Source organism: Accipiter gentilis, chromosome 3 (assembly GCF_929443795.1).
Source record: "Accipiter gentilis chromosome 3, bAccGen1.1, whole genome shotgun sequence".
Taxonomy (NCBI): domain Eukaryota; kingdom Metazoa; phylum Chordata; class Aves; order Accipitriformes; family Accipitridae; genus Astur; species Astur gentilis.
In genome coordinates this window covers 12,250,774-12,272,729 of record NC_064882.1, presented here as the reverse complement: position 1 = coordinate 12,272,729, position 21,956 = coordinate 12,250,774, and the positions used below count along the sequence as shown (strand labels likewise).

Sequence of the window (21,956 nt, the reverse complement as noted above, 5' to 3'; positions counted from 1 at the left end):
TTATTTAGACTTCAGTACACCTATCACGAAGCATAAGATTCTGTTTTTCTTCAAGTAAAAAAGTTTTGAAGGGATCCCTTGAAGTTTCTATCCCTAAATAGCTAACAGAACATTCAGTAATCCAAACTTTTAAGAGGCTTGGTCCTTGTAAGTTGAAGTGGGTTTAGGAGAGGGGAGGTCATTGTATCAACCCTTGTAATTTTTTACAGAATAGGAATCTGTTGTGTATAAACAGTGCTGGAAATTTAAATGGCATTTTTTGGTGTTGGAACAGTCTGTGTGTCTGTCAGCTGTTACATCGCTAACTCCCAAACTGAAATAATACTGATAATTGAAACTAGAGTGGACTTTTGCTACTTAAATCCCTGTGAGGATCCTGATTATAAGAAAAAGCAAGCCGGAGTGCGTGGTTCAGCTTGTAACGTTCTAGGGATATCTAAAAATTTAGTGTTTAAGTCCCAGCAAATTTAAGCTATTACTGTGCTGGTATTGGTGTAGTACATGACCAGAAATCAGTTTTCCACCTTTTTTTTTTTTACTTTAGCATGTAACCAGCTTGTTGTTTTAAGAAGCTGACTAAAAAGCAGTTCAGGCTGTTGAAGTGTTACTCTATTTAATAGGTCATGTTGGAGCACCTATGCCATGCAGTATCATCAAGCTTGTTGATGTACAAGAAATGAATTACTTGGCTGCCAAAGGAGAGGGTGAGGTAAGTAATTCAAAAGGTCAATATGAGCCTCTTATGAAATCTTGGAAAATGTTTTTTGTTCCTGAAATAACAACTAACTGTCTGAGTTTAGTAAAAGTGCTAACCATGGCCTGCTACCTACAATCAAATATGCCTACCTTGCCTGCATGCAACGTCAGCTAGCGAGTCACAAAAGCAGTTTTCAGGATGGGAGAAAAAGCAGCTTGCTGTGGGGTAACAGATTACTATGTATTTGTGGTTGTATGACAAAATGCCATCTTCCAGCTGTGGGATAGCTGAGAAGCTAGCTATCTCATAACTGCATTTATCCTTCAGTAGGAGGCTTTCACCTCCCTCTGCCAATTACTGGAGAACAGTTGATGCATGTAGCTTGTTACCCAGCTCGTAGTGTGTGAGATGAGGTAATTTAAAGTGGCTGGAACACTGTTAAGAGAAATGGAGATAAAAATGCCATGAAGGCTGCTAATGATTTGTGACAACTGCTGTGTTCTTCTGAACCTTTTTCTGCAGCCTGCACAAGTTGAACATGTATGTTTTACAAATTGCACTTTGAGGACTCAGCTTTGTATGTAATGCTATATGCTGTCTTTTTCAATGGTTTTTTTCCTAAGTAAAATATATACAGCTTGAACTTTGTGTATATACTTCGAACAGATGTCCATGTAGTAACTTATTTTCCCCAAGCCCTGAAAGCAAATTAACTGTGGTGTCTTTCATATGCTTTTGAGAGGCCTTGGGGCAGTTGAGGGGTGAGAAATGGATATATAAGTAGTTTAAGCAAATAACTAATTTGTGACTCCAAACAATATATAATCTTTATTTGTTTTGGTTGTAATTTGTATGAGACTAGAGATGAATTATTGGGCTTTAATTCCCAGAAATACTTGAGGATTTAGTTGGACTTGGTGGTGGGAAATTGCAAGTGGAGACCAATGTCAAGATTCTTTCCTGTCTTGCATATGACCCCATGTTTAATTTTCATCAGCAATTTTTGCTTCACTTTAAGTATGCTCTTAAATCTTGGTCTGCTAGAGGAACTGAGTATAAATTCTCATCATGAGAAACAGTTAAGTAGTTTTTTAAAAAACCTGCTAAAAATGTTTTGCTTGCACTTACTGTGAAAGCTTGCTGTGTTAGGAGTTACTTTGGACTTGAATAAATATGGGAGCCCCTTAATATATCAGGTGCCATCTTAGTCTTTCAGTCCTAACTTCCTCAGTGTCAACTATTCTGAGTTTAACAAGTAAGTGTTGTAACATGTTTCACAGAACTGAAGCCCATAGCTATAGAATTTGCTTTCATTATCCTTTGCCTAAAATAGATCTTCCTCCTCATTGTCTGTCTGTTCTTCAGCTGGATTAAACACTTCTAGTTCTCCTTTCCGAAAGTAAGCTTTCTGTTCCATCAGCCTTGCTTTTCACTTTTGCCAGTTATCCATGTTCAGGAAGGATAGATTTGTGAATAGAATTATATATGCTCATATCCAGATGAGGTCTTAGTGCCAGTTAGCAGGATACAGATAAATGGTTTGCTGTCTCTACTGGGAGAAGCTGTTACCTCCTGCCATCCTGTGATTGTAAGGAGCCATGAAAAATGAAACGTTTGATCAGTCTGCCTTTGACTGGGACATACAGAGTTCTCCTCTACTGATATCCTTTCAGACAAGCTCTGTTTTATAGCAGAAATGACTTAGATCTTAAAACATGACCTTGGTTTGGTCATGAGTCTGGTACTGTCTCTACAAGGTCATCAGAACCCTCACTAATACTCTGATCTCCCTCCTATTGACAACATCTCCTGTTCATTGTATTGTAGTTCACCACCATGCCTATATTTTATGCTGACCTAAGCACTGAAAATACATGGGATGAGTTTTTCAAGAATTGGTCTCTGAACTGTACTAGTAATTTCTTCTAGTCTGAGAATTGATATTAGTGCCTGAAGATTCTTTAGCCAGTTCCTTGCCCATTTTATAATTGTACTAGTCCCCTAGACTAATAGTTGGCCTAGTATTTTATCAGTGCCTATTGACATTTATTATCTGTTTGGCCTTAATTTAAAACTGGATTTTCTATCCCATTCTTCTAGATCTGTTCTAGAGTCCTGATACTACTGCTCAGACCAGACCCTTCTTATTGTCTCGTCATCCACACATGCCAAGCCACTCCCAAGCTGGTGTGATAGTTCAAATCCTTTGTTGCTTCTGAGGACTCTTGAGTAGAGCTTTCAGGGTTTTTGGACTTGTGATTGCCCAACAGTTGTGTGCAGTAGGCATCTTTTAAGTTTTGCTTCCATCTTGTTTATCTTGCCCCTCTTTCTATCCTCAATATCTAAGGAGGTATTTTACAGTCCTGCTGATCCTTAAATAACATGAGTCCTATTGTGTCCCCCTTCTCCCTGCCAAAGAAAACTTCTGCAACCTCGGGTATTATATTGAGAAGAAAATACTTAAATCTGGGATCATGTCTGGATACTTTAGGCTCTACTCCATGTTCCTGACCAGTGGCTTTACTTTTATGGTCTCTGACAGATACCCTATCAATTATTTTAATTTAGCTTGTAAGGTCTGACCAGATTCTCTGGCAACCTCTTCACCTATAAACCTTTAATCTTATTGGCCCTTTTCTCCTACCTTGTAAGCACATTTTTTGATCCTAATAATGTCCACGCATCCAGTTATATCCAGAGAAGTTGTTCTTGGTTTTCTATGTGGTACACAAATCCAGACAACCTTCAATTTAAAGAAATTACAGGTTTCCTTTATAGAGAAGTTTGAGTGCTCTAAGCCCTAAGGTATTAACTGTTTTACTTTTGGACAGCAAACATGTAATTTACTTGATGTACAGCTTTTTCATGGCTAGTTTTAGCACAATGTCCCTGCTGCTTACCAAAGCTGAAATGAACATGTTGCCAGGCTGAGGGGAAATATTTCTGGATCCAGCAGAATTTCTTCAGATAAATTTCCTCTGATAAATTCAGATTATTTAAATAGCAGGTAGGAACACTGCTGCTAGACTGGGAGAGAACAGATGCTTCCAGTTGCTTCTTATTATACTTCATACCAATGGAAAATGTTAGGTCTCCAAAAACTATGAGTAGAGATTTCTGTACTGATGCATAAACTTAATCTTGTCTTTTTAGTGAGGGTTATTGAGAACCATTGGAGAAAGCATTCATTGCAAATAGTGTTTGTTAACTTCCTTTCATAGTAGCATACATTAACAAATGGCTGTTTTCAGGTGTGTGTAAAAGGGCCAAATGTATTTTGTGGCTATTTGAAAGATCCAGAAAAAACAGCAGAAGCTCTGGACAAAGATGGCTGGCTTCATACAGGAGATATTGGGAAATGGCTACCAGTAAGTTAAATTATAGAAATGTACTTCTGTAGTAATTAGCACTAATTTAACAAATAAAATAGAAAATATTTGGTATTGAACACAATTAATTAGAAGAAAGAGAAGTAATTCTAGGAGGAAGATAATTACTATTGTAGATAAACCTGTGTGCCTGGGGCTAAAAAAGTATTAAGTGCCAATCCTGAGGCGTTCCCTAGTTTAGGTTGGATGGGTGCAGAGCCTGTTTTCTTCTAACATTAGTTTGACAGTACTCTGGCTTTAGCACTATTTTACTGTACTCATGTGGCATGCTTAAGCTGTATAGATTGTTTTTTCACTTTAACTGCCTCTTCTGAGTGGAAGTTATTTCTGTCAACAGAATGGTACATTGAAGATCATTGACCGGAAAAAACACATCTTTAAACTAGCCCAGGGAGAGTACATAGCACCAGAGAAAATAGAAAATGTGTATCTGAGATGTGAAGCACTTGCTCAGGTGTTTGTCCATGGAGAGAGCTTGCAGGTAAGCATTCTGCAGGTAACTTTAAAAACTAATGCAAGAGGAGACTGCAGAAGAGTCTTCCTTTCTTCCCTACCCCAAACTTTGGGACTGAAATCTTAAAAAAAATTTTAACATTAAGCATTTTGGTTCTGAATGTACTTTTGACTCCAGCAGTTACAGAGCATGTTTCTGAATTTAGTTTCAGACCAGGTAGTGCAGTTGGATTAATTTGAGTATTAATGACTGTATATCAATTGCTATCAGTGTGCAGGGGAGAAAGAAACAAACACCCAAATCCCAAAACCCAAGAGGTCCATGTTTTTGCAGGCATAAATTGAAATGTAGGTCTTAATAAGAGTGATTCTCTTTAAGTGCAAACTTCTGAACTGCACTCCTGTGTTCAGGTAGCAGAAAGCTGCTTTACAGCAGGATCAAAAATGCTGTCCAAAACCTAACACTGACTAGTAAGAAATGTGTAGTAACTCAAGTGTTGACTTTAAAAGAAAAAAAAAAAGGCTTGACAAAAATTCCTTTTTAGGCCTTCTTAGTAGCTATTGTGGTACCTGATCCTGAGACTTTCCGCAACTGGGCCAAGAAAAAGGGATTTGAAGGCTCATATGAAGAGCTATGCAAAAACAAGGTGAGTCATGTCTAACTGAACAGTTAGCTCTTCTGCATCAACTTTTTCAAGCTATACAATGCATTTCTGTATCCACAGGACCTCAAAAAACACATTCTGGAAGACATGGTGAGGATTGGGAAAGAATCTGGTTTGAAGTCATTTGAACAGGTAAGATGCTTGTGAGAACCAAACACCTAGTTCTTTAAACTTCTCAACACCAATATAATCTGACTCTCCAGAAACTGCTTTAAATTTGTATCTGGAAAATTTTTTGAAGTGATGGGCTTTTATGATGTCTGGGCAATTTTTTAATATCTTTGTCTATTTCAAGGAATGCAGTTTGACTAGTAATTTTATTTTCCAGGTCAAAGACATTGTCATGCATACTGAAATGTTTTCTATTGAAAATGGCCTGCTGACACCAACACTGAAGGCGAAGAGACCAGAACTGCGAAAATATTTCCAGTCACAGATAGATGAACTCTATGCTAATGCCAAAATGTAACTGAGAATGGAATGAGGAAAGTGGCACATGTCTGATGTCTACTGTTGGCCTTCATATCTGTAATTTGACTACAGCAAACATGGGGAAGGAAACTGTGCAATCATTAACTTGTACAAAAATGGGTACTTGCCATAGGAACATTGAAGAAATGGAACACTGCCTTACTGTCAAGTTGTGTTGCATACTGTTTTTATGGTGACCTACAATTTCCAAAAAGAGCCTTAACTATAAATGGTAACTATATGTAAGTTATTTAAGACTTCCTTGGCCAAAAATGGGACTCTCCTTCACCAAGGAGCTAAGATTTTCTTATTGCCAGCATGTTTGCTGTCTGCAGTGTATTTTGCAGTTGTCAATTCCACAAAGGATTTGGCAGGTTTGAAAATGCCTCTAAGTATCTTGCATCCTCAGAAAGATTACTTAATCTGTTCAAAAAAAACCCAAAACAAACCACCAGAAAAAAAAAATACCCTTACAGTTGTATAGCTGGTAACACATCTTGCATTAGTCCTAATATTAACTGGGGCAAGGCATCTGAGTGGGTGTTTTTTGGTTGGTGGGTTGTTTTGGGGTTTTTTTTCCTCCTCCCTTCTATATATCTGCAGCCAGTTCTGAGATGTACTTTTATAAGGTAGAAGTCAGAACTCTACACAAAAGAGACTGATGCATAGGAGTTCCTCAGAGTAAGTCTGCATTTGGTGGTTCTGCGCTAGAAGTGTGGATGCAGGTAATTCAGCAAGCGTAGCCTTTGCTACATTAACACAAATCCAGAGTAATGCCAGCCCTGTAAATGAACAGATCCTAACTCTGGCAAGAATATTAGAGACCGAAAAGCAAAACCGTTCAGGAGGCTGGGCTATGCTAACAGTCAGGTAAACACTGCACCTATACTAGCCACTTGTTTCCCTGTAATGAACATGTATTTAAAATGCATTTTTTTTTAAATGTGCCAGGTCCTCTATAAGCAGAAGAGCTTCTGACATAACCTCTCAGTTTTCTGTGCTTTATGTATGAGCCACTGAGTATTCTTCACTAAATAGCAAAATAGGTCAGGTAGAATGTTTTTGCCTGATGCTTTGCAGCAATTGGAAGTATTTATACATGCCAACAGAACTGTGTGTTGGCACAGGATAGGTATTTGTTCAGGGATAAAAACCTAATTCCCAGATAAATTACAAAATAACTAGTTACCTTTTTTGTTTGAGAAATCAGCAGAAATAAGCCTTATTACAGCATAAGTCTTTTGCTATCCTTAACAGAGTTGGTTTTGCATTAGCATTCATTGCTGTTTTTTGAAAACATGGATATATGTAAAATACAAGCACAACAAGGTTTGCACTAAGATTTGTGTGTGATTGTAATGCACTACCCTGTAGCATAATTTCATACATGTGTGCAATTAAGGTACACAAATCCAAGTCAACTGTTAGAGCAGTAGTTTGTTACATTGGAATTCAAATGTTTGCTTAGTGTTGGCTATTTCTATGTTTTATAAAACCAAAACAATTTTCAAAACCAATGAAGGAAACCAAAATAAATATTTCTGCATTTCAACTCAGTGAAGTGTTTGTTTATCAAGGAAAGGTGCTGCTGACTAACAAGCCCAGGTGTAATTCGATAACTCTGACAAGCTGTGAAGCCTCACTGCTACAAACATACTAAAGGATAAATGCTGGTTGTTGACATTTGACTTATGGAAGGTAAGTTTGTGTGTAAGTTTTTTGACCAGTATCTGTAAGAAAGGGATGCTGTTGCATGTAACTTGCTCCATCAGTATTCTTCACCACCACCACCATCTTTATTTTTGTCTTCAGTATGGTTTCTGACAGTTAGGCAGTGTTCATTATCATGAACAACTTTTGAGTGAAACCTGGACTTTTCTTAAACTCTTATGCTGCTTTTGGGTAGTAGTGGTTGCCCCTCCTCTACTCCATCACCATTCCTCCCCTTCCACCTTACACTGTGCATCTTGCTTTAATCACAGGGAGATTTATCAGACCAGGGTAGACGAAGCATCACCGCCCAGACAATGTTTAGAGCTCAATGTTAACACAGATGTTATTGTGAAACAATAAGCACACTTCCATCCATAGCCATGGTAGGCTATCTCCTCTGAGTAATTTCTATGCTCAGTTGTCCACATCTTCCCTACTGAAGGAAATCCAAATTTTTGTCACTTATCTAGTACCACATTCAAATATGTGCATACACTGCTTGGAAAGGCCGAGCGTCACCACACCTCTCCTAATGGAGAGGGGTGAGAGCTGGGTCTAAGGTTTATGGTCTTAGCACATCCTAACACCCAAAGCTTTCTGGAAGAGCCATTTATCACTACAGAAACAAAGCTGTGCTGTACATCGTCCGTACTACTGCCTGTAACCTTGGGCTCAGGGGCTGCTCAGTGGGGCTAGCATGTTAGAAGCAGGCAGAGAACTTGCCACTTGTTAATCCTAAAGGGGTGTTTCACTGTGTTTTAACTTATTTGGTTGGACAAGGCGGGGGGCAGCTGGTGATCTCTGGAAGAACAGCTGCGTAGGTCTTGACAAATCGCTAAACCTCCTGTTAGCTATTTAACTGCTAAGTCACCACATGCCCGAGAGAACTGAACTACACGTTTTCCATCTGCATCCTACATTTTTTTGTCACTGTCTTGGCCTGTTCATGCAGGTCATGCTCAGCATCAGTTCGTGGCATCGGGGTGTGTGTGTGTGTGTGTGTGTGTGTGTGTGTGTACAGAAGAAACCACGGCCGGTTGTTAGTTTAGGTTTTGGGGTGGTTCCGCCGCCCCGCCGCTCGTCGCTCCCGCCTTCCCTCCCAGGCCGCAGCTCCGCCCCTCGCCTCAGCGGCGCTGCCGCCGACCCCGCCTGGCGGGGGCTTGTGGCGGCGGCCGCGGGCCCTCCGCCGCCCTGACGGTTCCTCTTCCGGGGCTGCGCCGGCTCGTCGCGCCTCCCCTTCCCGCCTGCCGGGCGGCCGGTTTGAATCGCGGCAGGAAGGCGGTGCGGCTGCCGGCGGGTGGGTCCCCGGGGGGGCTCGGGCCGAGGGGAGCCGGTGTCCGCCGGGACCCGGCGCCGGGCCGGGCCGGGGCAGGGCAGGGAGGGCGGCGGGGGCCGCCGGCCGCCTTCTCTCCTCCCCTCCCGGAGGCGGCGGGCCGGGCCGGGCCGCCCTTGGGCTCCTGGTAAAAGTAACGGCCTAAATGGCGTCGTGCCCGGCCTAGCTTGATGTTTTTGATACTTATGTCGTGTTGCTGACTTTCGCGTGCTGCGCCAGGCGTCGGGCTGGTGTCACGCAGCGAGTGTTACTGCTCCTACCGCGGGCTAAGGCGTCGCGCGCTGAAGGAACGACGGTTTCCTGCCCTCTCCCGGGTGTGGGCACAGGGAGAGGGGATTTGCGTCGGGGACGGCCTGTCAGTAGCTTAATCCTCAAGCTGTGTGTTTAGCAGCACGTACTGAACGGTGGAATGTCCTCAAAGAAGAAAATGAAGAGAAACCATTCCGGAAATAAATTAAAGGTGAGTTACAGGATTACAACGTTGTGTCGCTTGACCGTGCTTTTGCGGTATTGGCTCTGGAGGCCGATGCCCAGGTGTTAACGGCGGGGGCGGGGGGGATGGCTTTGCTGGGAACTGTGCTGTGCAGTCCCTGCTGGTGCAGGTTTGGGGTGTGAAAGTGTTTCTTTTTTTCGTTTTTTCTTCTTTTTTTCTTTCTTTCTTTTACGAGTGTCGTGGTTTAACCCCAGCCAGCAACTAAGCACTACACAGCCGCTCACTCGCTCCCCCCCCACCCAGTGGGATGGGGCAGAGAATCGGGGAAAAAAAAGTAAAACTCGTGGGTTGGGATAAGAACGGTTTAATAGAACAGAAAAGAAGAAACTAATAATGATAACACTAATAAAACGACAATAGCACTAATAAAAGGATTGGAACATACCAGTGATGCACAAAGCAATTGCTCACCACCCGCTGACCAACACCCAGTTAGTCCCTGAGTGGTGATCCCCCCACCCCCACTCCCCCCCCAGTCTATATACTAGATGTGACATCAAATGGTATGGCATACCCCTTTGGCCAGTTCGAGTCAGCTGCCCTGGCTGTGTCCTGTGCCAACTTCTTGTGCCCCTCCAGCCTTCTCGCTGGCTGGGCATGAGAAGCTAAAAACTCCTTGATTTGAGACTAAACATCACTTAGCAACAGCTGAAAACATCAGTGTGTTATCAACATTCATCTCATACTGAACTCAAAACATAGCACTGTACCAGCTACTAGGAAGATAGTTAACTCCATCCCAGCTGAAACCAGGACAAGTACATCATCAGGCAAGATGGGCTATTGACTTTCAAACAGGCAAAAGTTTGAAAATAGTTTTGTAAAATTAAAGAGAATAGCTTGAAGGGGAAATCGTTGATGTGTCTATATTTTGTACCATAACAAAACTTGAGGCACTGCTAAGTGCTGGTAAAATTAAAAGCTCAGGAAGTCAGTGTCTTCTCCTTATAATTCCCTCTCCATGCACACACATAAATTAGTGAGCAAATTCACTCCCACACTTATGGCGTGAATGACATGTTTACAGATATTTCACAAACTAGTGCCATTCTCCTCTACCCTTCTGCTTTACAGAAGTGTTTGTGTAATATTTGGTTTATAAATTCCTCTTTTTATAAGGAGTTACACTACAGCTTTTCAGTTGTTTAAAATGAAAATAATTACATTGGACAAGGATGGAAATTTATGTAATATAGAGATGAAAGAAGAAATATTTTAATGCCTGAAAAGGCCACAGATCATAGAAACCAGATATTAGACTTTTCTAAGATTTCTAAGCCTATACACTTTATGAAATAAGACAAAGCTCACACTACAGTACAGTATCAAATAGCAGAATGTATCGGGTTTATGCTATCGCTTCTCTTAGGGGAAAATACCCATAGCATGAAGAAAAAAACGCATGCTTCAAATACTTCGTATCATAGCTCAGTAGTCAATATGATCCTGGTTAAATGTATTTCTAGTCAAACGTTCTTGAAAGTCATTGCCATATTTGATCTGTTTTACACTCAAAGAGCTGGATGAACTAGCTATTAATTTCATACCCATCCAGGAACACACAGCCAAGTCCCGTTCTCATTGCAAATTACTTCCACTTGAGGAACCGGATGTCTCAAGGATATTGAAGGTAGCGGAAGCAAGTCAGCTTGAGGAGCTTGACGATTCATTTGGTTAGTATTAACTGGAATGTCATTTAATGAGTGATTTTCATGAACAAACCATATGGGCAAAATAGTCCAATGCTTACCTAGGAAAAGGTATTGTTTCTTTGCCAGAGAAAGTTAGGAGCAGGAGAGACAGGTTTTTTTGAGAGCGGTGTTATTTTCTGTCATTTAGGAAGTAACGAGAATAATGTTGTAATATGTGCAAGTAGAAGTTAATGGAAAAATACTGGCTATTCAACTTTTATAGTCTGAATGGTAGAATTTCACACAATATAACATTGCAGTTGTGTAAGAATTTACATTTTAAAATGAAAGTTCAATATCGTAAGTTATTCTCTATTAAGTCACAAATTACGAAGTGAAATTTTTGCTATTGTAAGAGCATTCATGGTAGCAAACTTAGACATTCACAGGGATGTTGTTCTGCCACTTTCAGATGTTACTTTAAAAAAGTAACATCACAAAAACATACTAATTTTGGTGAGGCATTAAAGCCACTTTCATGCTCTGTATGGGACTTGTGTAATGAGGTCTCTCAGTGTACTGGAAGAGAATCAATTTAGACTGAATAGGTGCCCCTGTGTGAAGTCCTCTGTTATTAAATATATGTAGCTCTTATATGTCAATGCCAGTAAGAAAAATATTTGAAAAACTGTGTAATTAGAAGTTGTAGAGAAAATGCTAAGGGCTTTTTCTCACCTATAATAGTAACTAATCTAAGAAAATTGTGGAAATATACATGTAACTACTAGAAAAAGCATTGAAAATGAGCTATAAAGAACAATATAGCAAAAGGTTGTCATACGGGAAAGGCTGGAAAATTAAAAGCTCTTCTTTTCCTCAGTTCTGTGGTATGTATTAAAACTGTAAAAAGGATGCCCACTAACACTAATGTAAGCTTAACACTAAATTTTTCTGGCAGTGTGCTTGAAAAAAGAAATCTATACTATGGAAGGCATACTAAAACCGTAAAGTTCTCAGAGTTCTATTTGGTTTGGTAGCTACCTTAAAGAATTCTACATTTACAAACATTCTGTAGCAGTTGTAACTGCCTCATAGCATCCAATAAAGCAGCTAAAAATCTGTATAAAAAAAAAAGAAAAGATAAAATTTAGAAAGTAGTTGTTAAATGTATAGAAGATTGATGTATGCCATAGCAGAGAGAGACTTTACATAAACTGTACAAAATGTTTTGCTTGCTATATGCCATACGTACATGCTGAGCTTTCCTGCACCTTTGGTTTTGGTTTGTAAAGAAATAGCAGGTGGATGAGCATAGAAACTATGAAGCTTTTCACTACATATATATTTTTCCTAATCCTCAAATAATACTTTTAACAAAACTTCCTTTGTATTAGTGAGCAAACCACAAATGCTCTAACTAAAGGTTTAATGGCAGGCACTGCTAGCATGTCCACGCTCTTTGCCTGAACAGATGGGAACAATTTTCATACAGCTTATTTTCTGTTCTTTTTAGATCACCCTTTGCACAGTACTGCTGTGGATGCTTATGGAGAGGAACGTTCACAAGACAAGTCACTTCGTCATGTTTCAGCACTGCAACGGAAAAATACAGAAGGAAGGTCTGGAAAAAAGTAATTGCCAGCATTTAATTTAATCTTTAGATTTTTAGATTAAATGGGAAAAATGTTCTGTTTGTCAGGTTTCCCTAGTCACTTATTAAACAGATGCTTTAACTTAAAATTTCCCAGATGAGAAACCAAAAGAGTAAGGTTGAGGAATGTAGAAAAGGAATGGGAGAATAAATAGAGTCTCCCTTCTGTGAGTAGTACATGGATTTAAGGACTTGCTGTATTTTTTTTATATTAAAGGATTTTAAAATATCTCTGTGAGGTTTTAATTAGTTCTCTAAATGCTGGTGTCTAAAGTTAAAAGGTGGAAAATTTGAAAAATAGGTAGAAGCCAGTTAGATTATATGTAAAAAATAAAATTATTTTTTAAATCTTTTAATGCAAATTTTAGTATGCTTCTCATTTGTTAAATTTGGTTTAAATCTGAAATAGTTCTTAGTTGAATAAAATAGTAAGACAATAATAGGGCTTGTATGAGAGTATGGGGGGGTTTTTTGTTGTTTTTTATTTTTGTTTCCAACCCTGCCGCCCACCAAGAAAGCCTTCTCCATTCCTGCTAAAATATCCTCAATAATAATTTTGTGTCTGTTTCGAAGTTTCTGCTCAATACAGCATGGCTATCCTGGTGGTCAGTTAGTAATGGACTTCTAAATTGTTGTGAGGCTTGCTGTTGAGGGATAAAGATTCTGTTCCCTTTATATACCATTTGCAACTTTTTATGTAGTCTATTTAGGAAACACAAACTAAATGACACAGCAGTACAAAATATTCCCCAAAACACAAGATTTTGTTGTGTATATGGTTGAAGATCATTCTTTCTCAATGTGTAGTGAGTTTACGTGTGGATATTTTTTCTTTTCCTAGTAAAAAACCGCGTCGCTCAAAAATGTTTGGTGGTGATGTTCAGAAATCCAACACAGCTGATCCTGAAGATGAACCCCTTAAGGAGAATGTGGTACAGAAAATGTTGCCTGAGTATTATCAGTCAATTTAATTTTAACTTACTTCATGCCATGTCTGCATTAGAGGAGAGGGAGAGGAAGACCTTTCATTTGTTTTTTAGTGTGGCCTTAGTACTTAATTGTATCTGAAGTCATTAATCCTCAGAGTATTCCTGTGAAATGGTTAAAGCTGTAGTCATCATGTCAACGGGGAATACAACAGCCAGGTGTTCCTGGATCCTGTGGCCCATTCTCTTGCTCATTTGGGAATATGTTCTTTTCTTTTTTCAAATATCTTCCTCATATCCTTGGAATATATGTTCTTAAAGAATGGCATACTAAATGGAATATAAATCTTCTGTACTTGTTCAGTACTGAAGTAGAACATATTTATGAGAGAATTGAGTTTTTATTGGTGAAGTTAATTTTGAATATATATTAGAATTGAGCAAAACCCACTTGGTTTTGAATGAGTGTTTCTCCACACTGAGACCACAATTAGTGTAAAATGCTTTTAGCCTACGTAGCTTCCAGGCATACAGAGGAAGTTAACTATCTGCAGACTTGAGAAAGTAGGCCTATGACAAAAGAAGCTATGCAGTAGTTTGCATAAAAGTTTTTTACGTATTGAAATTTATTGGAATTGTTGAAAGTGGCATAAAATGCAGTACAGAGTGTTACGTCTTTCATCAGCAAACTGCATGTATGCAGCACTCTTGTAAAAGTGCTGTTGGTGTCACAAACTAGTCAAAGTAGAGAAAGAATTGGCACAGAACGTGGGTGAAAAGGAAGGTGAGCAGGCGCTGCTGATCAGAGAAGTGTTAATACTGGGCAATGACTATGCTGAACTGAGGGTCTGTATGCCCCTTAAAATAGTTCTACTCCTGCTGCATGGCCAGTGGCTGACATGTCTGTTGGTCAGTGCGGTCAGGCAGCTGCTGTCCCTCAGCAGCGTGATCGCTGTGCTGTGATTCTGGTGAAGTAGGCCTAAGTAAATGATACTGACATTTCAGTCAGGAAATGCTTTCCTGCATTCTGCCTAATTGCCACCTCTCAGAATTTTAAATGAGTAAACCTAAGGATTTTTTTTGAAGTTAATCTGCTTTTTATATCACAGAAGGCTCTGAATACTGCTCGATTCCAGGTGAAGAATAAGCGGCCTTCAGAGGAGAACACATCAGATCCTTCTGGTAAAGTAGACTTTTCGAAAATCCCATGTAGCTTTTCCTCATTGAAGATGCGTGCTTTTCCATAACTTGGTAGTTTTCGTTTCTGGTATGTAACAACATACTACTTCTAGAAATGGAAGGTTTTAGTTTCAGCTTTGGTATAGAGATGCTCATTAGCAATGGTTAGATTGAGGGGCTGGTGTGCCGCAGAGCTCTGATCCCCGTGGTTTCCACCCCTGGGCTTGCCTATTACTCCCCTGGAAGGGTAAAGCATAAGTGTGCATTATCCCTTGCACGCAGCCTGGTTCACTTTGGAGGGAAGCCTGGATCCATGGATACAGAGCTGTGAGACACTTCAGTACATCCCTTGGTCTGGAAGCCTGGAGCATCAGCTGTGGGGCCAAACTTGGAGTGCCCCTGACTTATGGCATAGGCACAGCTGTTAGTATAAAGACCTTTGAGATAGGGAGCTTCAAGACAGCAGCGTTTTTTGGTAGAGAGAAACTGTTTCTCGGGTGTCATCTTGCTTCCTTTGAATGGTACCCCGTCACATTAAAGTACTAGATTTACATTTGGGAGTGTGTGAAGAAACATGGGTTAACTTTTTGTGGAATTAGTTAATAATACTGTTACAAAGTTTAAAGAAACATATTTGTGTATAGTTTTCTTTTGAAGAAATTTTAATACCAAATATTTGGTATTAATACAAAATGTATACAAATATAACAACTCATGATTCTTTGACTAATGCAGGTTGCCCAAACTCAGGCTAATAGTTTTTACAGCACAAACAGCTACATCTACAGTAGACTGTGTAGTTTACCAGTTAGTGCACTAACATGCTCCTGGACTTGCTTGAAATGATGAAGAGTAAGAAGTTGTATGTGATTGATCATCCAAATTCTAAAGTGTTCCCAGATAAATGTATCGTAGTTGCTCAGCCAAAGACAGATGAAAGAATTCATATATCCCTCTTCTCAAGTTTCATATTAAAGCATTCATAACTTTTAGATGGTTGTTTTAACAGCGGGCACAATGACTTCTCTATTATTTTAGAACGTTTACCTGAATTCTGCAATGCTTATCTTTATTCTGTTGTTTCAGTGGATAGCCCATGTTCTGTACAGGTTTGGTGTCCCAAAGAGCTGAAGAGATCTCCTAGAGATATTACAGAACTGGATGTTGTTCTGGCTGGATTTGATAAAATAGCAACAAATTACAGGTAAATATTCTGCTTTCCTATGGCTGAAATATCGAAGTTTTAAAAACAAATTACCTGCGTTTTTGCTAATGGGCTGCCCTTTAGGGAATGCAGTATTGCATGGTCTGATGTTATTTTAATAATTATTGGGTTTCTGTGATAACAAATAGTTTTTTAATGCGTGATCTTGAGGTGGTCTCCAGGGATTTGGTATTTTTCCAAACATAAGAACAACACATCTCTGCTGATGTTTTTCAATGTAACAATTAAGCTATTGCTAGTATGTGAAAGATCTGCAGTTGCCTGTGCTACTTAGCTGCTTAACATTGGGTTTTATTCATTACTCAAAGGAATGTTTTTGGATGAGATTTCTCCTTTACTAAATGTCCTAGTTTCAGCTGGGATAGAGTTAACTGTCTTCCTAGTAGCTGGTACAGTGCTATGTTTTGAGTTCAGCATGTGAAGAATGTTGATAACACTGATGTTTTCAGTTGTTGCTCAGTAGTGTTTAGACTAATGTCAAGGATTTTTCAGCTTCTCATGCCCAGCCAACAAGAAAGCTGGAGGGGCACAAGAAGTTGGCACAGGACACAGCCATGGCAGCTGACCCAAAATGGCCAACGGTGTATTCCATACCATGGGACGTCACGTCTAGTTTAGGAACTGAGGAGTGGGGGCGGGGAATCACCGCTCGGGGACTAGCTGGGTGTCGGTTGGCAGGTAGTGAGCAATTGCCCTGCGCATCATTTGTACATTCCAATCCTTTTATTACTACTGTTGTCATTTTATTAGTGTTATCATTATTAGTTTCTTCTTTTCTGTTCTATTAAACCGTTCTTATCTCAACCCAGGAGTTTTACTTCTTTTCCCAATTTTCTCCCCCATCCCAGTGGATGGGGGGGGAGTGAGTGAGCGGCTGCGTGGTGCTTAGTTGCTGGCTGGGGTTAAACCGTGACACTAAACCAAATGAGCTGTGTTTTGTCCCTCTGACTTCTTCAGGCAAAGCATAGAATCGAACATTTGTAGAGAAGCTATCAATGTCTTCTGTTCTGCTTTCAAGGAACAAATCACCGATCTTGTAAGTACACCATAAATAAAATCGATTTTGTGGGAATGATTATAGAGCTGCATATTACATTGCAGTCCAAATGCCTGTGGTTTTATATTGTCCTTTACATATTTATTTTATGATACTTCAAATTTTCTAATCTCTTGTCAGGATAAAAATATCTTGTCAGGATAAAAGCTGCCTCTGTGCTGGCTTTCATGGGAATTGCCTTTAGACACAACACTGCTGTCATACAAGTATGTTGCAAAATTGTCAGCTCTTGAGAATAGGGAAGCATCTAATAATCCTGAAGTGTTTGTCATATCTAAAGCATTATGTGGTAAAACTGGAGAGCTGCATAATTTGAATGAGCAGTTACGTCAAACTGTTTTAAAAGCTCATGGACTAGAGTTTTAAAAGGTGGATGGTTTAATCTTTATACTGTGTCACAGTGACTCTTGTGTAGAGGCTTGACTAAGGCCTCTAACATAGTTCAGGGAAAATCATCCTTTTTTAATTAACAGTTTGAACCTAACTGTAAAAAGCTTATTAGCTTGGAAGACTAATATTTCTTCTCACTAATTACAATAAGTGAAATAAACTCAGAACTTTGTAGGAGTTGTGATAAGTACAATGGATAAGTACTAAAACTATAGTTCTAATTGATTCATTAGAATGAGCAAGTTTTAAAATGACTAGATCTATACATTTTATATAAAGTTACAGAAAAATTAAGCTAGGTAGTATTACCCTAATTGGTACAAGGAGTATTACTTGCCCTAACTGATGCAAGATAACTAATTTTGTGCAACCGTCTTCCTCTGGTATGAGGAAAGAATTGATATGCAACTGATACACTTGTAATCTTCCTTTGAACCAGTGTTGCTGGGTTTTTTTAAATAGCTTTTTATGTTATTCCAAAGTAATTCTTGCAACCATGTTTTTAGGGGGATAGACGTGAAATCAAGAATCATAGTCAATCTGTAATTCTTCTTTTCCTCTGTAGATAGTGGAAGTCCAGGAATTAAAGAATATGAAGAAAAAAAATGCTAAGGTAAATACATATATATCACTAGATTGTACGGCATACAGAGGTGGGCATTGAAATTTCAAGAAGTTGACTAGAAGAAATAAAACAATTCACAAAAAAGTGTACTGTGTTACAGAATCAACAGCACAAATAGAGGGTAGGGAACTACCAGATGTTTTCTGGAAAACATCTGAGTAAACATGATGGATCGCAAACTCCATACATATACTGCTATACTGGTATAAAAAAAACAACCAGGAATGCACATTAGGATGTGTAGGTATCTATGCATGTGAATTACTTTTTGTTTGTTTGTTTGTTTGTTTGTTTTAAATGAGCACTGGTGAGGCCTCTGGAGAGCCAATTAAGTATCGAGAGCTAACCTTCAAGAAACATAGATGAAATGGAATCTAGGAGAGCGGCAAAGATGGTGACCTGTGAGGATAGAATTGGATTGCTTAGTTTAAAGGACAGAAGTCTGAGGGAGCTGCATTCCCTAACTATATGCAAAACTTTTGTTCAGAGGAAGGCAGTTCCTCTCTTCATTCAGAGTGAGTAGTAATTGACTGAAAATGCAACAGGGCAATGTCAACAGGAGGAGGAACTAGTGTAAGAGCAGAAAAACACTGCAGTGGTTTCATCAGGAGAGAGGTGAATGCCCTACAGTACAGATATTTAAGAGCTGGTTAGGCACTGTCTGCCAGAGGCTTTCTGCCCAGATGAACATATTCCGCAAACTTTTTTGATGACAAAATAGCTTTTAACAAGTAAAGTCAACAGAAAGCTTATTCTGGGAGGTAGCAATTAATGTGCTAAAGTCTTGTTAATTTGAGGTGATATGGTAAGTTACTCTGCATGTAAAATGAAAATTTTAATACACATCTAGCATTCACAGCCACTCAGTTATCCTTATTTTGCCTCTTACACTTTTGTTTAAAATCAGATTTGTAGTTGCTGAATTTAAATTTATTATGAGTTTGGGTTTTTTTTAATTGGATGTTGTATTAAAGAAAGCTTAATTATGCTTAGTTCCGGCAATCATACTGAACATACATTCGTATTAGTCTGCATTTTTAAAACAAACAAAAACCTGCTAGAGTTGGTCATGTTTGAGTTCAAAATGTCATAAACTCCTTTTGTATGCTTGTAAATCCAGTATTCCTTAAGAGAAATTTTGGATGGAGATGAGAGTTTGACATTTTAAAGAGCGTTAAAGTGTTCAAAATAAAAATGTAAAATATAGCAGTTTATAAAGTCTGGTGTCTTGGAATCTTCCACGCCCAGAATCAGAAGCATAAAAGCTCAAACTAAAAAAGCCTTTGAAGTTACAGAAACCATTTCAAAGACTTTCCTCACTATTTGTTTCAGGTAATAACAGACATCAAAAAGAAAAGGCAGCAACTGTTGCAACTCAGAGAAGAGCTGATTGGGTATGTTTCTAATGATGCACAATAATAGCCTGAAGAATGTAAGGAGCCTGGTATTTTGAAACTCAGAAGTGAAAATAACTTTTTTTGTTCATTCATTTTATTTTGATGAAACTCTACTTCTGTTCTGTATTGCCTTCTGTTTTTACAAAAGCTCAGGATAACCTCTCCTTTTCATATTTCAGTTGCCTATGTAGACATTCTTGCAAGTTCTCTTAGCTAACTAGTTACTGGGGTGGTATTTCAGACCATATGTTCATAAGAAAAACACTAATGTTACAATTGGAATTGCAAAGGCAATGAATCGTAAATTTACAGAGGTAATAGAGAGGCCTTTTTTGGTTTTGAGGTGGGAGAATGTATCTCTACCTCTGCAATTTGGCAGGGATGCCTCTGAGTACATGGTTTGCTTCCATCTCATGTGGCCACAGTTCCCCTTCCCTAACTTGGCATTAATCTTAGGTATCATTTAGCTACACAACACAGAAATTATGTTCTTTGGAAGAACCATTAGACTTCCCCAAATCCACTTGGTTACTAGTGACAGGCTTTATACTGAAGCTGCATATAACATACATGCTGTAAGTTAACACTGTAGGGAACCATGGGCTCGGATCCACAAAGGCAGATTAGAAGCCCTTTCTCTGTGGCCATGAGTCTTATTTTCTTTGCAGTACTATGGATGAACTTCACTCAAAGAACTAATCAAAAGCATCCCTCAATACAGGTTTGAACCCCCTCACAGATTGAAAGCTGTCTTCACATTTTTTATTTGTTGTGTTTTAGTCCTTTGATCATCTTAAGAAAGCTTTTTTGCTGCAACACTGTTAAATGAAAATGGCTGTTGGTGTTCAGTTTTTGGAGTGCTATTTTAATGGATTGAGCCCTCCAGTTTACTTAGGCAGAAGCATTGTAGATCCTGAGTATGCTCAGCATAAGCACTGAACACCTCACCCTGCAAGCAGGTCTGTGCAGAAGCGGAATACCAAGTACTTAAACTTCCCTTGAAAAACTTAGGTACTTAAGAGAGAGTGGCCATATTGTCAGACTCAAAAGAGAGATGTGGAAAAAAGTTTGGGTTTTTTTTTGTGGATTTGGACCCATGCTCCTGTTTAAATAATAAGCTGGTTGTTCTAATTAAACAGTATGTTATACTAATCTATGTTTTGTATTTCTGACCAACCTTTCCCTTAAGTCTTCTTCAGAGGAAATATGTTCATAGTTACTTATGAAATAAATATGCAGTTACAGTCATCAAAGCCTTGATCTTTTTCAGAGCTGAACCACAACTGATACAACTACAAAAAGAATATGCTGAGATACAGGAAAGGAAATCTTCCTTGAGGCAAGCAACTGAATTACTTACTGATTTAAAGCAGCTACAGCAAGACTGTATGGATTATAGAGAAGAAAACCCAAAAGAAACATTGGTAGTAAGTATATATTTTGCATGTGTTTCTGAACTGTTCTGGATCGGCCCCCTGCCCTTCTTTCTTTCCTGGACTGATGGGCATTTCTGTTAATGTTTAACTTATACTAAATAGCAGTATTTTGTTAATTGTCTTTGTGGGAGCAACTTGAGAATCATTGCTGTAACTGTACTGTAGTATCTCACTCATTTTTTTGGTTTCATGTTGGAAAATAAAGTATTTCAGAGAGGATTCTGCTACCTTGCTGACTATGTCCAGGAATTCAAATGACATAGAAGCCTAACAGTTGTCCTCAGGTCTAACATTTTTTTATAGAAATTGAAGAAAGTTTGACAGTGAGAAACAAGTAATCAATTTCTTTTGTTGTCATTGTTCAAAGGTAGGGGAAGCTCTGGTACTTACATGTCTGTTCTTTAAGGTATTTAATGCTAAGAACAGTGCTTGTATTTCACGACCAGAGTAACTTCTCATGTAGTCATAGAACTCCTTCCCCTTTCACCATGGCTCATGACCCAGTGTAGTATTTTCTGTTGACAGTGCTCCATGCCTGCCATGTGTAAGGGAAATCCTACCATTTCAGAAGACTCTCTAATGTTGGCTGTTCTTCGCTTTTAAAAATCACGTTGCACCATTTCAGATAGAGCAAAAATAAATACAGATATGTAAGTAAGTAAGTGATTTTTCCAAGAGTTAAAAATGTTGCCTTGTAATTTTATTTCTTTAACAACAGTATGGAACTTCCAGCCTCCCTGCTCTTCTGGTGGAGTCACGGAGAATTCTAGGAGCAGAAAGACACTTCCAGAATATTAATAAGAAACTGGAAGAGGCTCTGGCTGTACAAAGAGAGAAGTTATCAGAGAAATATTAAGTGTTTTTAACAGGCTTTTTGACATTTGTTAGGAACAATTAGAATGGTCAGCGCTTAAAGCTTGTTTTATCATTGTTGCTCTATTTTGTTTCAATGTTTGAAAGTTGTCAGTGACTTAGAGATTGTATCTTTCTATTGTCAAATCGTCTGTGTGAGAACTTATTCAGAATGTCAGTGAAATTAATGACATAGCAATTCCAGTTAAAGTAGTAAAACTTCTGTGCTCTGTTAACGGTGTTGGGTTTTAATCTTAGGCTGTTAAACTAATAAGCACTATATACTTTTAAAAGAGAATACATAGACTTTGGTTGAACTATTGATAGACAAAGCTTTTTATTAAATTTGTATTTGAAATAAATAAATAATTTC

General features: G+C 38.8%; 2 protein-coding genes across 5 annotated transcripts in view; both read left to right on the top strand.

Moving 5' to 3' along the window:
* The window catches only part of ACSL1 (acyl-CoA synthetase long chain family member 1), a 41,077-nt gene extending 33,850 nt beyond the window's left edge, over nt 1-7,227 (top strand). For both annotated transcript variants that reach the window (XM_049796760.1, XM_049796756.1), the window contains 6 exons: nt 621-709; nt 3,949-4,065; nt 4,424-4,567; nt 5,085-5,186; nt 5,265-5,336; nt 5,533-7,227. In XM_049796760.1, coding sequence (XP_049652717.1) covers nt 621-709; nt 3,949-4,065; nt 4,424-4,567; nt 5,085-5,186; nt 5,265-5,336; nt 5,533-5,673 — 665 coding nt within the window. In that variant the 3' untranslated portion in view covers nt 5,674-7,227. The remainder of the gene's footprint in view (nt 1-620; nt 710-3,948; nt 4,066-4,423; nt 4,568-5,084; nt 5,187-5,264; nt 5,337-5,532) is intronic.
* Nucleotides 7,228-8,551: 1,324 nt separating this feature from the next.
* CENPU (centromere protein U) lies at nt 8,552-21,861 on the top strand. Of its 3 annotated transcripts, none has more exons than XM_049797030.1 (11): nt 8,552-9,181; nt 10,770-10,887; nt 12,359-12,464; nt 13,338-13,428; nt 14,532-14,604; nt 15,688-15,805; nt 16,784-16,862; nt 17,839-17,886; nt 19,231-19,292; nt 20,566-20,722; nt 21,450-21,861. In XM_049797030.1, exons 1-11 carry the CDS (start codon nt 9,131-9,133, stop codon nt 21,585-21,587), a joined length of 1,041 nt encoding a protein of 346 aa, XP_049652987.1. In that variant the 5' UTR covers nt 8,552-9,130; the 3' UTR covers nt 21,588-21,861. The 3 variants fall into 3 exon arrangements, with proteins under 3 accessions (XP_049652987.1, XP_049652996.1, XP_049652982.1); XM_049797039.1 differs by having other exon boundaries at nt 12,359-12,476; nt 14,559-14,604; XM_049797025.1 differs by having other exon boundaries at nt 12,359-12,476.
* The last annotated feature ends 95 nt before the right edge of the window (nt 21,862-21,956 follow it).

Coding starts and splice junctions, on each gene's coding strand:
- CENPU (XM_049797025.1), top strand. CDS start 9,131: ATGTCCTCAAAGAAGAAAATGAAGAGAAACCATTCCGGAAATAAATTA. Junction 12,477..13,337: donor GAAGGAAGGTCTGGAAAAAA/GTAATTGCCAGC, acceptor TTCTTTTCCTAG/TAAAAAACCGCGTCGCTCAA. Junction 14,605..15,687: donor GAACACATCAGATCCTTCTG/GTAAAGTAGACT, acceptor CTGTTGTTTCAG/TGGATAGCCCATGTTCTGTA.